The following is a 14919-nucleotide window of genomic DNA, read 5'->3' as shown; positions in this document are numbered from 1 at the left end:
GAAGAGCAGTCGGGTGCTCTTACCCACTGAGCCATCTCACCAGCCCCTGTCAAGGGTTTTTAATGTTATTAAAAAGCAATTTAAAATCTTGTTACAAACACAAAAGAAATATGTGGAACTAGTCTGTGCACTTGCTGTCAGTCTGAAGCTAATGTGTGGGGTTGGAGACCTAACTCCACAGTGCTACTGAGATCACCTTGCGATATCAGAAGGAAAGAGCCGGTCTGTTCATAAATAGGAAGAAAGACTGGGATCGTTTGACAGTGACACTTTTTAGTACCTAAAACATTTTCTCAGGTGTGTGACGCTCTGGACTCTGTCTCCAATACCAAGGAAGTTTCTGCTGATCAAGTTCGTTTAGATTGAAACACACTAAACACACGTTTAAACACACGTTTAGATTTAAAGCACACTAACTACATAGTTTTATGAACAACTTGGTATTTCCTGATAAAAGTAGGAATTGGAGTAATTTTTCAAGTGAACATGATGAATAAGACTATGGGTGAACTATCCGACTTGCTATTGCTGCTGTTCCCTCCTGCAGTGTTAACTGGGAGCTTCAGGCTTAATTGTAAATGAACAAAGGAGGTTTGTTTTCCTGGTGTCTGAGATGTAGCTGGGCTGATAAAGGAGCAGGGAGGAGGAGGAAGCTTCCTGGAATACAGCAGTGACCAGTGGTGTACTCTCTTTTTGGAAAGTCACCCAATCTAATGTCACACTTATAATGCAAAGCAGTGGCACACCAATAGCAGTTTGTAGCAGGCTCGGATAAAATGTTCCAAAATTACAATGGCTTGGAATCAAAGCTCTGGCCTCTTCCCAGAAGGTTTTATCTCAGCTGATGACGCTCCCAGTGCCTCCTTCCTGTGTTTCCATCGTGTCTTTAGCCCCTGGTGACTTGATGATGTGCAGGCTCCAGCTCTACTTGTTTACAGAGAGGGAAACAAGAAGAAAGAGTTCATCTGCTTTAGATTTTCTAGGATTCTGTATTGCTTTTAAAAGGAAATAAAATTAGGCTTCAGAAATGGCTCAGTGGGTAAAGGGCTTGCCACACAATCATGAGGACCTGAGTTCAAACCCCCACTACCCACATAAAGCACATGCTTGTAATTCTAACAACTCCTACAGTAAGATGGGAAGTGGAAACAGATTTCCTAGAAGCCTCCAGTCAGCTAATCTGATTTATGGGGTACACAGTGGTGAGGCGGGACTGTCTTAAACAAGGTAGAATATGAGGACCAGCAGCCAACACTGTCTCTGACCTCTCTATACTTAGAGCATTATTAGTTCATACTCTGTGCATAAGCTCATACCGATGACTATGCACGCGCCCATGCATGCGCACACGCACACACACACACACACACACACGCACGCACGCTTTAAATAAGGAGATTGCACCAGCTTCAGGCCTGAGAGTTTACATTCAGTCTGGCATCCAGTGTTTGGAAAACTGCTGGGCAGTTGTGTGCTGTAGTGAAAGGCAGCTTTAGACAATGCCTGTCGTAAGTTAGATCACTCTAAGTCTCTAAACCTGTGTCCTTGTGTGTAAAATAACAATTAGTATGTGTGGCCTCTGTCTCAAAACTCTCATTGGATTTGCATTGTGGGACACCATCCTCCACGTGAATATTTGTTGAAAGAACAAGAGAAGCTGGCCATGGTAGTGCGTGCCTTTAATCCCAGCTATAAGAAGACAGGCAGGCAGATCTCTGTGATTTTGAAGCCAGCCTGGTCTACAGAGTGAGTTTCAACACAGTCAGGACTACACAGAGAAACCCTGTCTTGAGAAACCAGAGGGGACAAGTGAAGTAATATGGTGGCCATTAGACGAGGGCTTCACAAATAGATGGCATACATAGGACACAGGACGATGAATGTAATGTTAGCTGTGCCTTTGGCCCACAGAGATGCAATAATTTGACTTTTCATTTGCATTTCTCAGGGTCGTGCTTCTCTCACAGAAGAGAAAGAGGTGTTTGCCCATGAACATGAAGAAATGAAGAATCTAGAAGCCATTGTTCAAAAGATAAAACCAACTGCCCTCATAGGTAAATATTTTTCTACTCTTGTTCCTTTAATTGGACCTATTTAGCATTGTTTTGCTTTTTAAAATTTATAAACCTTTGGAATCCAGAAAGAAAATAGACACACCCAAGTAGCGGCGTCNTCATAGGCACTGAGGTGTCATTCCGTTCTGCCTTCCTAGTGTAATTTCCGGTATACACATACAGAGCCAGTGTGTGGCCCTGTGCTGGGCGAACCTGCTAACACCTGCCACGTTCAGCTCTTCGGGCTTCATTACACAGTAGACAGCCCTCCCGAGTGTGCAGGAAACTCACCCCCAGAACACTGGGCTGTGCCTAGAGATGGGTTCTAGTTGTCTTCAGTGTGAAGGGGATTGTGGAGAAAGGAGAGGAGAGGAGAGGGGGAGGGGGAAGGGGAAGGGGGAGAGGGAGAGGGAGAGAGGGAGAGGAGGAGAGGAGGAGAGGAAAGGCCAACTGTAATGGGTAGATGTCTGTGATGGTGGTAAAAAGTCCTGTGGTGCACAGGACAGCCTTGCCATGAGGCCACAGTATACTAGCTATGCCATGAGGAGCCATGCCCACAATATACCACTCACGCTGAGATCCAGGGGCTCTGTCTTCCTAGAAGACAGGGCTTGCACTTCCCATATCATTCCATTCTTTCTCAGATTCTCTAGTGGTTCTTTGTGTGCACAGTACGGTGTGTAGTGTGTAGCTGTGCATGCTGTGCCTTTGTGTGCACAGTACAGTGTGTAGTGTGTAGCTGTGGGTGTTGTGCACTCCTCCCATCCCATCCCAGCTTTGGGAAGTGCAGACAGGAGGGCAGGACAGGACAGGAGGACAGGACAGGACAGGAGGACAGGACAGGAGCTCAGTCTGAGCTGTCTGAGACCCTGCTTTAGAAAAGCAGAACAGATGTCTGCAAATTCTGTGCTTCAAATCTTGAAGAAAGCTATGCGTTTGTTCCCTTTCTGTGTGTGTCTGTCTACTTTCAGTCATAGTGTAATGTTAGCAGCACTTGTGCAGTCGTTGATGATGTCAGGGATAACGATCCAGAATCACGAAGAACTTCACAAGGGTTGTCTGATGCGGTTGTTCTTCACTTAACTTAGACCTTTCTTTCTCCTTTCTTACGTTAGTGTGTTAGTTGCTTTATTCTGCTTCTATCGAGTGGTTATTTCAGCTTCACAGAGGAATGAGGTGATAGCTAATGTCGCTTTATAAAGACACAGTTACCATGGTCTACTCAAAATTGCTTAGAGAGAATGTATTAGACATAGTTTAATTTCCTGATAGAAACACTTGTAACCATAGTTCCTAATGACTGACTAGGACTTCTGACTTGTGAGTCTGATNTCTTATCTGTGACTTATAAAGGCACTTATTGCTTTGTAACCCTAAAGATAATTGGCCTTAAGCAACATTTTTTTCATCACTAGGCTTCTGGGTGAACATTCTGTGCTTTGTTAGGTCCTGTTAGAAGTGAGTTGCCATATCTCATTGTTTGGGGGCCTGGGCCTTTGGAAGAACTGACCAGTGATAGTTCTGATCCCTCNTTTCTTGTTTCCTTCGTAGGAGTTGCTGCAATTGGTGGTGCTTTCACCGAACAAATTCTCAAGGATATGGCTGCCTTCAACGAGCGGCCCATCATCTTTGCTTTGAGTAATCCGACCAGCAAAGCCGAGTGCTCTGCAGAGCAGTGCTACAAGGTGACCAAGGTGAGCAGTCCAGGATGGGTCATTCCCGGAAGCCTGAGCTGCTCCGGGTGTTGATCACCCCTCGACATCAGCCTTACTCCCATCAGAACTGAAAGATACAGGAAAGTCTCCGTCAGTGTTGACTCCTCTTTCTCATCCTCAGGAAATAAACCAACTCAGCAGGTCTTCATGGTAGCCTCCCGTGGGTGACTTGGAAAGTTTTAAATATAAAACAATTAAAGGGAAAGGACTGAACTTTGGGTGGTTATGAAGATATCTTTAGCCGTTTCTTAGCACTGAAGCATACGAAATGAAGCCACAGTTTAATTTTTGCTTAGCTAAATTTTGGGTTTGAATTTTGATGCCATGGGTNGAGGATCTGGGCAGCTAAGCTGATACCCAGCCAGACTGGCATCGGGTCCTCGGCACTCAATACTTTGCTGTTTTAAAAATAAAAAGTTAATTTTATACTGTGTTTGTACTGACATATATTTGATAGCTTGGCAGAAGGCCTTTTGTTCTCCTCAAAGACTTGGGAATATCATAACAAAAATGAGATTGAGTTTTATGCATCTAAAACTTCTATTTTGGAAATATAAAATAGAGAATGTAAACATAGCACAAAGTCATGATACTGTGTGCAAGCCGGAGCTTGGCTCGACTTTGTAATGGTGTTTCAAGCCTTCATGGTCGCTGAGCTAATGATGCTTTGTCAAGGAGCCACTCCACACCTTTCTCTCTTATCTGGGATGGCGGTGTCAGTATCCTGAGTAACTGTAATCTTTATCTCATCTACAGATTGAGTTTTCTTCACATTCTTCCATAGCTTTAAGTCCTCAAGGGAGAACACACAGCCCTTGAGCAGTAACAGAACCGTAGTGTAGTACTTGCACGTAGGATCAGCAAGTGTGTAATTCATTGCTTTGTTTCTGTGTATGTCAACAGTCCTCCTTAGCTTAGAGCTCCTGCCATACACATACGTAATGCGAGTTCAGCTTATATAGCTGTATTTTAAACCTTCAGTGTGTCAGAAATAGGGGGCCTCACCTATTTCTCACCTAATGCTCTGTATTGTAAAACACTGAAAGTCACCAGGAAACTGGACATTAAGTTCTAACCTAACACACCATCTCGAAAATTCATCTTCAGACGTTTGCAGTTAGAAGCCTCTTCAGATGTGGCCACTGGGCCTGTGGTTGGACCACTGCAGAGAACAGANTTGCAGCCTTAGGGAGTCCTATGCTGAGTTCATTCCTGAGCAGGTTAATATAGAGTAAAAAGCACCCTCGCTGACCCCTTGGCAGCACCAACAGCACAGCCCCCGGGCTCACCAGGAGTTAAGCTCTAGACACTCCTAAGCCTCCTTCAGACGGTTCTGTCCTCAGACACCCCACTTCCCTTATCAGCAGTGTGTGTCTGTGTTGCAGGGACGTGCAATCTTTGCCAGCGGCAGTCCTTTTGATCCAGTCACTCTCCCAGATGGACGGACTCTGTTTCCTGGCCAAGGCAACAATTCCTACGTATTCCCTGGAGTTGCTCTTGGGGTGGTGGCCTGCGGACTGAGACACATCGATGATAAGGTCTTCCTCACCACTGCTGAGGTACTGTGAAGAGCTAGTGCATGCCAAGGCTGGATTTGCCCAGTGCGGTGTTTTATTTATTTAGTGTCATAGCTGTCTGTCAAGTGTGAGGAATGCTAAGCAGAGACTAGGAGTAGGTAGCAGTCGCTAAGCATCACTAGTGAGAGTCTTCTCCATCACGACTAGTTTTCACTTCAAAGGAGGGATCTTTTCCTTGCTTTTAGCTACTGATGAACTTTCAGGACATCAGTGAAACAACTGAAAGTATTTTTTTCCAAATGTTGGTAAGTCACATTTCTCCACTGTGAGCCTGCCTAAATAATGGCATTGTGAAGTCTGACACAATATAGTAGAAGTGTCTGTCTTTACTGCTTCAGTACAGAAAATAAAAGCTGCACTAGTTTTTAAGCAGAGATGAGACTAAAACAGGGCACTGCAGGTTCACACGCTCACTAAGGGGCTGATGAGATGGTTCAGTGGATAGAGGTACTTGCTGCCAATACTCATGAGCTGAAGTCAGTCAGCACAGGACTTCATAGTGTAGAAGAACATCTCCTGCAGCTTGGTCTCTGATTNCTACGGGTGTGTCATGGCATGCACATGACACCTCCCCAACCACCATAAATCAATACAAATGTAATGAGGATTATTTTTTAAGGAAACCACTGATAGGAGAAGTAAGCTCTCAATAGGATTTCGGGAAAGTCCCTCAGGGGGTCACTGAGCACACCTGCCAGGCAGTCCTGTTCAGTCGAGAACTGATTTTACCCAGCCGCAGTTTCTTAGACACGGTGGAGGAACGTGAAGCACAGAGAGTGGCGTTATTCCTGCTGCAAACGGTCCTCGGAGCTTACGCTTGCTGTCCGATTCCTTTGTATCCGAGCCTCAGCAGGATCCTGGTGACGTGGGTGGGATATATTTGTCACCATGAACTGATAACTAGCATGCTGGTCCTGCTGTAACTGTGTTCCAAATTTGGGCAGAATACAATCTATGAGTCAGAAACTGGTCAGTTTCTTCTCAACAAATTAAACACTGTCTAACATAATAGCTGAACGGAGCTAAATGAAACCTGGTTGCATTTTCCAGCAAACATGCTGTTCTTTGCACTGTGAAGAGGAATCCCAAGAACAGGGCAGACCCCAGAGTCAGCGACGTGATCTAAGAGCACAGCCTGGGTAGCTCCTGCTATNTCTGGGGTGGATGCCTGGAAGCTGCAAGNGCTCTTCAGGCGGTTTCTTTGCAGTATTGAAAGTGTGACAGTTGATGTGTCTGGCTTGTTTCTTTTTAGTTCAAAAAAATATTCTCAAATTCAATACACACACACACACATATACACACACACATACATACACATATATGCATATATATGTATATGTAATTACTGAGAGTATTTTAAAGTTTTTACATAAAGAAAAGTACAACTATTTCTTTTAGGAAAGCAGAAAATGATCTTCATTCTTTAGCCCATGTTTTCTTCCTTTAACTCTAGCACCCTCTAGTGACAATGTCAGGTAAATACGTATTATTTCTCATTTCATAAATAGTAATTACTGATCACTGTCAAAGGTTCATGGGCTTTAATCTTAGCACCCTGGAGGCAGAACCAAGTGGATCTCCGAGAATTCAAGAAAAGTCTACTGTACATAGCAAGTTTCAGGTCACCCAGAGTTCCATGGTGACACCCAGACCTCCCCCTCGGCCTCCAACATTTTTTTTTTTTTTCTTTTTCGAAGGAAAATAATGTAATTGGGTATGGTAGCTCATGCATACTTATAATCCCAGAATTTTCAGGGATGGGTCTAGATGTAGGATTTCAAGGTTAAGGTTGGTCTTAGCTACACAGAGAGCTCCAGGTCAGCTTGTACTACATGGTGAAGTAGCAGAACCAAGTCAAGGAAAAGCAACCAATGCCATGGCAACTGGGCTCTCTCACTGCTGGTTTCCTCCCAGCTATGTCATCACAGCATTCTCCTTCCTCAGACAACACTCCCCTGCTTGTTTTTCCTGGTCTTCATCTCGCTTTTAATGAAGACTGCACACACACACACACACACACACACACACACACACACACACACACGGTGGATTTAGGGTAATTTTTTTTGCTTCCCACATAGCTCCTTAAGGCAGATCTCTCACTAAATCTGGGTCTNACTGATGTGGCTGGATTGGCTGACCAGCAAGACCCAGGGTTCTACCTGACTCTACCTCCCCAGCACTGGGAGCCTAAGTGTGTGCTGCAGAGCCTTGCCCACACCCCATAGATACTGAGATCCCCTCAGGACCTCATGCTCATTTAAGCATGTTCCCAGCCACAAGGCTACTCTTATTTAAACACTCGGACTCTGAGGGTTTCCTGGCTGGCATTGTTCTTGAGAGCTTTGGATGTTAACAAGATCATGTCGCTCCTTTAACTGAAGAGTTCACTCCCTTTAAGGCCCTTCTTCAGAATGTCATACAATAACAAGCTGCTGACACAGAGGGGAAGCAGTGCAACAGAAGCGCCTGGAAGAACAAANCTAGTGCTGTAGATGCTCATTGCCAGAGGGCCCAGGGAAGGCTGTCTGGTTCAGCTAACCAGCTCACTGAAGTAACAGTTCAGAAATTAGGGTGACTTGCTTTATTCCACAACCCCAGATTTAATCACTTCTGTATTACAGTATACATACACAAAAACTGATTTGAAGGGGTTGGAGAGATGGCTCAGTGGTTAGGAGCACTGGCTGCTCTTCCAGAAGACCTGGGTTCAGTTCCCAATCCACATGGTGCCTCACAACCAGCTGTAACTCCAGTTCCAGGGCATTTGATGTCATCTTTGGTCCTCCAAGGACACCAGACATAGACACAGAGGTGCACAGGCATTCATGAAGGCAAAGGCAAAACATATATACACACACACACTCGTTTGGTCACATATGAAACTGGAAATATCATTGACTGGACTAAATCTGAAAGGTTATTTTTGGATTTTTAAAAATGTATTTGTTGTTTTATGTGTGAGTAGCACATGTGTGTGTACCTGTGCAGAGGTGGATGCATGTGTATGAAGGTGTGTAAGGGTTAGAGATTAACACTGGTTGTCTTTTGAGACAGGCTTTCTCACTGAGTCCACAGATCACCCGTTGGCTTGACTGGCCGGCGAGGGAGTCNGGGCTAGAGCAGTGTGGTTCAGTGATGCTCCTGTCTCTACCTCCTGGTGCTGATTGCAGAGCTGTGCCATGCAGTGGGCTTTAAAGAACTCATCTTTCCAGCCTCTGGTTCTGACTCTTTGTTTTAATTATGAAGAGTGAGACTGTTAACTTCCCTGGTGCTGGTCATAGTCTTTGGGACTGTGTGCGAAACCTGACAGTGTAGCTCTAGATGCTGTCCTTGGCTGTGCAGTATGCAGCAGACCACCAGAGTCGCACGTGTGCTGACATGCATCTGACTTGGCATGGGCAGGAACCTTTTGCTCTTTCCAGCATTTGAAAATTCCATCATAGCACAACAGGGCTAAGTTCTGTCTATCTAATACTTTCATTTTAGACATGAATGTAGAAAAAAGATAACATAGAGTCACACCATTGTGTGCTAAACAGCCGGACAGTTCTACTTTTTACAGTGTGTCAGGTGTTTGTCACTAGCTGAGCTAACAATTCCATTGTTTCTCTCCTATTTGGGATAGTAGCTATGTTCTCAGTGATTTAGATCCCAGCCCTGCCCCACCCTGTGTTTGAGTGTTTTTCTTGCATGTGTATAAGTATGCGCCTTATGCTTGTGGACCAAAAGAGTGCATCAGATACCCAGGGGTTGCAGACATGTAAGCTGCTGTGTTAGGAATCCAACTCTGGCCGTCTCCACCAGCAGCGAGGGTTGTGAATCACTGAGCCAGCTCTGCAGCCCCAGGTTATCAGTGCTGTTGTTGAGCCAGGGTCTCAATGTGTAGCTGGATGGCCTGAAACTCACTGTGCAGACCAGGCTAGCTTCAAATTCACGCAGGTTGTCTGCCTCTGACTCCTGACTGTAGGAATTAAAGGTGTGTCCACCAGGACACCCAGCCCGGTTCTTTTTTTTTTTTTTTTTGGATTGAAATGGTTTTTTTTTTTTAATTTTTAATATTTTTTATTATCTATTTTCCTCAATTACATTTCCAATGCTATCCCAAAATCCCCCATAGCGCCCCCCACTTCCCTACCCACCCATTCCCATTCTTTTGGCCCTGGCATTCCCCTGTATTGGGGCATATAAAGTTTGCAAGTCCAATGGGCCTCTCTTTCCANTGATGGCCNACTAGGCCATCTTTNGATACATATGCAGCTAGAGACAAGAGCTCCGGGGTACTGGTTAGTTCATCATGTTGTTCCAACTATAGGGTTGCAGATCCCTTTAGCTCCTTGGGTACTTTCTCTAGCTTCTCCATTGGGAGCCCTGTGATACATCGAATAGCTGAGTAGTCCTTAAATCCATAAATGAGGAAAACCAACACAACCTGTGGACTGTTCCTACCTGAGCTCTGGTAAGGAGTAGTTGTCTTCTCCTCTCTGTTCTGGGGGAAATGGCATGCCCACTTCAGTAGTAAACATTTAATACCTCTTTGTTTAGAGTTTGGAACCCTGATCACTTTCTCTGGGGCAAAGGAAAGCTCATGTTTATTACTATGTCACAAAAGCAAGAAATTAATTAGTTAAATGAATTTATTATATAATCATGACCAATAGTCTCTAAGTCTAGGTGTCTTAGTCAGTGTTGTGCTGCTGTGAAAAGATACCGTGACCAAGGCAACTCCTATAAAAGAAAGCAGGACTCGGGAGCTTGCTAACAGTTTCAGAGTTAGTCCATTGCATCATGGTGGGGGCATGGCAGTGTGTAGGTAGGCTTGGTGCAGGATGAGCCGAGANACAGACAGGGTGAAGGAGAGAGAGAGGGAGGGGGGAGAAAGAGACATATAGACACAGAGACGGACACACACAGACAGACACAGGCCTGGCATGGGCTTTGAGACCTCAAAGCCCACTTGACACACCTCCTCCAACAGATCTCCACTTCCCAATCATTCCAAACAGTTCTTACCTGAGGACCAAACCTGCAAATATTTGATCCTGTTGGCGTCATTCTTATTGTTGGAGGTCCAGGAGTTGCCTCATAAACCACATGAACACCGATATCAGTCAGACAGGAATAGTTTATTGAGCATTTAGCCAGTTCTGATAGATGGAGCCTTGGACCAGACTTGGGAACCGGTTGCGACCATGAGCCGGATAGTACAGAGNTTTTAAGCCTTGNAATCCACAAGCAATCTGGGCCATTCAGGATTTAGGGATAGGGGATTTCTTTAGGAACATGTCTTGTACATTTATCTTGCTCCCATTGGTTGGGGGTATTCTACTCTGGCAGGGGACTTGCCTTGTTGTCTAACATTCATGTCTTAACTTGCCAACCAGATGTCAGTTACCCACATACATGTGTTATTCTGCCAAATAGGGTGTCAATTTCCAGAGAGGTCTTGGGAACATAAAACCTTGACCTCTACTCAAAATGGAAGTTTTATTCAAAATAGCTTCTTATGGATTTAACCCAGGGACTGTTTATAAAAGCAAAAACTGTAAGAGCTCATACACAGGTACAGGAAGTGCTGTCTGGCACTTGGTTCGAGTCTAAGCTTATTGTGGCTAGCTGAATACTGACTTCTATTGTGATTGGTTTCCAGGAACACCAGAGTACAGAACATTACAGAATATGCAATCAACTCAGGCACGAGGAAGCTTCCTAGTAACAGCACATGAGACAGCGTTAGTGACAGCACAAATGGCTAGACAGGCAGCAGTGAGCTGGANCTTAACACTCACTCAAACCACAACACTAGGCTCTCATTTTTATATAACGAAGTCACATTAATCCAGAATTAGTTGTGCTGTTGATTAATGCTTCTCTCTACCTTGCCTCTGCCTGGATGTCCCTGGTCAGAAGTTCTCAGCCACCCACAGTGCCAGTGTTTGGCATCGACAGCATGCCATTCTCTTTCCTCTCCAGAAGCGCTCTACTTCCAGATTCAGGGCACTTTGTCTCCAGTTCACATAAGGGGGTCTCCATGATGTTGGGAGTGAGTGTGTGTGTGTGTGTCTCCACCCACCTACCCCCATCTGTGTCTGTCTCTCGTCCCGTCCCTTCCCTTCCCTTCCTCCCTCTGTCTGTCTGTGTGTATGTCTGTCTGTCTGTCTGTCTCCTAGTTTCTTTTCAGTCCCACAGTCAAGCTCACTCCACCTGTTAGCCTCTGTCACTGTGGCCTGATTAGGATTCATTTCCCCTGNAAACTAGGCTGCTTCCTGCAGTGTCTCCTCTTCCTGCAGTGTCTCCTTTTCTGTGCTGTTACCTCACTAACCTAGAGATCTCCCTGGCAGGACTGGTGCTGGTGCAGTCTTATTGGTAACATATCTTTAAAATAACTACCTGGGGCAGAGGCAGGCGGATCTCTGAATTTATCATCAGCCTGGTTTAACTAACCAATTGCAGGCCAGTCAGAGCTACTTGGTGAGCCCCTGTCTCAAAAAGAATGACAGCTCAGTCTCTAGGAGGTTTCCTGACCCCAGGTCACATGCACAGAGGTTAAGACACACCCAAAATTTTCTATTTCTTGTTTTTTCCCCATGTGTTTATAATAGTGACCTTGATAAATAATGAATGAATAAATAAATAAATACAATTGAAGAATATTTAAAATACTGACATAGCTGGGTATGTCATTAGGATTCATTTCCCCTGCAAACTAGGCTGCTCAGTGGGAGAATAGTATGCACAAAGCCCCAAGTTTGGGAGAGAGAGAGAGAGAGAATGAATCAGACAGAAACTGGCTGAAGATTTGGTTGCTCACAATGTCTCTAGTTGTCTTAGTTAGGGTTTTACTGCTGTGAACAGACATCATGACCAAGGCAAGTCTTAATAAAACAACATTTAATTGGGGCTGGCTTACAGATTCAGAGGTTCAGTCCATTATCAAGGTGGGAGCATGGCAGTATCCAGGCAGGTATGGCGCAGATAGAGCTGAGAGTTCTACGTCTTCATCCAAAGGCTGCTAGTGGAAGANTGACTTCCAGGCAACTAGGATGAGGATCTTATGCCCACACCCACAGTGACACACCTACTCCAACCAGGTCACACCTATTCGAACAAGGCCACACCTTCAAATGGTGCCACTCCCTGGCCCAAGAATATACAAACCATCACACCAGTGAAGGTTTCCTGTTTCCTCTCTGCCCAGCCTTTCTGTTGGAGGCTCTGTTATGTGCTGATCTAGGNCTATTGGTTAACTGTCCAGAGCTAGGGAGTGACATAGGGAGCGCTAATGGGGAGAGTGGTTGGGTAAGCAGCTATCAAGCATCTGAGTAAGATGTAAGTCCTTAGGGAGTGTGACTGAGCAGGCGCTGCTGGACTCCCTGTGTGGGCTTTGAGTGGAGGGTGCCAGCAGATCTGTGTCTGTTTCCATGACTACTTTATCCCCCTTTATTTTCACCGGTTCTCCAGGAAATGTCCAGTATTTAATTGTTCGGTGGGAAGGCTTGCCACCAAAAAGATATCCGGATTCTCTTCTCTGTCTCTCTCGGTGTGACCCCAGCGATTGCCATGACTCAGCATTTCTGTTGCTAAAGGGCCATGATACTAGACAGGCATTTTCATGTCCTAGTTTCTGTATGTGGCCATTGCTTTAGTTTTCCNTCTGATTGCCACCCTGAATCACGTGGGGTATAAACACTTTTATTTGTTTTCTCTTCTTAAGGTCATATCTCAGCAAGTGTCAGATAAACACCTNCAAGAAGGCCGGCTCTATCCTCCTTTGAATACCATTCGAGACGTTTCGTTGAAAATTGCAGTAAAGGTGAGACAGTGCAGCCTCATTACTTCCCTCCCTTCCTCCTTTTGCTAAATGTGTGTCTTTCCTATTTTCCGTGCATGTCCATTCATCTTCTAGGACTCAGGGAAACCAGGCACAATGTTGGGAGCTACTGGGGAGCTGCACTTTATCCTCAGAAGATGGAAACACGGGGATGCGTTATAGATTTCTTTGTCCATTTTTGTCCATTTTCCTCCTGTGACTTATTTCATTCCTTTTAGTCAGACTTCCCACAGTTCACAGCATTGCAGTTGTTCTGTAGAGCTGTTTATGTAGTTTCTATAGACTGACTAGAGAGAAATTTACACCTGGCACCTCCTGCCACATCCCTGACTCTGACAGACTGAGGACAAAGGAGACAGTGTCAGGGGACTCAGGGCCCCTGGGGCAAGTTCTTAATCCTGTAGAGAAAAAAGGTCACTCTGAATCATAAGAGACTCAAGGACAACTTGCTGGGCTTTGGGGAAAGACAACTGGGTGGGGAATCTGAATGGCTCCTGGGAGGAGGGTGCTGGGTGAGGACTGGGAGGGGGGAGGAGTCTGTGCCTTCTAGGCTAGGGGTGCAGAAAGCGTGATGGAGCACATGCTAGAGCAGATCAGTGGTTCTCAACCTGCCCAATGCTGTTACCCTTTAAAACAGCCCTCATGTTGTTGTGACCCCAACCATAAGATTAGTTTTGTTGCTACTTTTTTTTTTTTTTTTTTTTTTTTTTTTTTTTTTTTTTTTGAGGCAGGGTTTCTCTGTGTAGCTCTGGCTGTCATGGAACTCACTCTGTAGACCAGGCTGACCTCGAACTCAGAAATCTGTCTGCCTCTGCCTCTGCCTCCCAAGTGCTGGGATTAAAGGCGTGTGCCCGCCCGGCTTGTTGCTCCTTCTTAACTGTAGTGTTGTAGATGAGCAGTGTCTCACTCGGTTCCTAAGACCATCACAAGTGTGGGTTTCCAATGGCTAGACTCACAGGTTGAGAACCTCTTGCCCTGAGTGTCAGAGCACGTTTATAACGAGATAGAAAAAGGGAAAAGGAAACGGTCCACTGTCCCAGTCAGAACTCAGAGGGCAGGCAGCTGAGCCATGGATCCCTGAGCTGCAGATCCCTGAGCCACCACAGCGAGGGAGGGGCTTCTGGGGTGGGCGAGTGCTAACCGCTCTGAGGGACCATAAGCCTCACAGGGCTTTCTTCTTTGCACTTTCTGTCTTCATACTGGGGTTTGTTTTTTCTTTTAAGATTGATTTTTATATATACTTTTTAAATTGAGTACCTGTGTATGTTCACTTCAGTGCTGGCGCTTATGGGAATCAGATCTGATTTACCAGGGGTCATGAGCCATCTGACACTGGTGCTGGGAACTGAACTCAAATCCTGGGGAAGAGCTGTGCGTTCTCTTAACTGCTGAGCCCCTTCTCTAGCATGAGGTTCTTTTCGTGAGGTTATAAAATAGGCTTTATAGCTATAGACACAGGCTCACATATAAACATAGAGACAGGAAGCACCTTAGTTAGAATTACTGTNGCTGTGAAGGAAGACCATGACCAAACCAACTTGGGGAGGAAAGGGTTTATTTATTTGGTTTACGTATCCCAAGTCACAGTCCTTTGGGGAAGCTGAGGCAGGAACCTGTAGGCAAGAGTGATGCAGAGGCCATGGAGGGCTGATGCTTACTGACTTGTTCCTCATGGCTTGCTCTGCCTGCTTTCTAGAGACAGGGTTTCTCTGTGTAGCTCTGGCTGTCCTGGAACTCACTCT

The 14919-nt window shown here is 45.3% G+C and overlaps 1 protein-coding gene across 1 annotated transcript in view; it reads left to right on the top strand.

Annotated features, from left to right (window-relative positions):
- The window catches only part of Me1 (malic enzyme 1), a 128331-nt gene that overhangs the window by 110151 nt on the left and 3261 nt on the right, over positions 1-14919 (top strand). Inside the window, exons 8-11 of the mRNA XM_029481966.1 lie at positions 1949-2054; positions 3606-3748; positions 5155-5328; positions 13061-13159. Of these exons, the coding sequence (XP_029337826.1) occupies positions 1949-2054; positions 3606-3748; positions 5155-5328; positions 13061-13159 (522 nt within the window). The remainder of the gene's footprint in view (positions 1-1948; positions 2055-3605; positions 3749-5154; positions 5329-13060; positions 13160-14919) is intronic.

Source organism: Mus caroli, chromosome 9 (assembly GCF_900094665.2).
Source record: "Mus caroli chromosome 9, CAROLI_EIJ_v1.1, whole genome shotgun sequence".
NCBI classification, from domain to species: domain Eukaryota; kingdom Metazoa; phylum Chordata; class Mammalia; order Rodentia; family Muridae; genus Mus; species Mus caroli.
The sequence above is the reverse complement of the archived record's forward strand: the minus strand, read 5'-3'. Positions and strand labels throughout refer to the sequence as shown.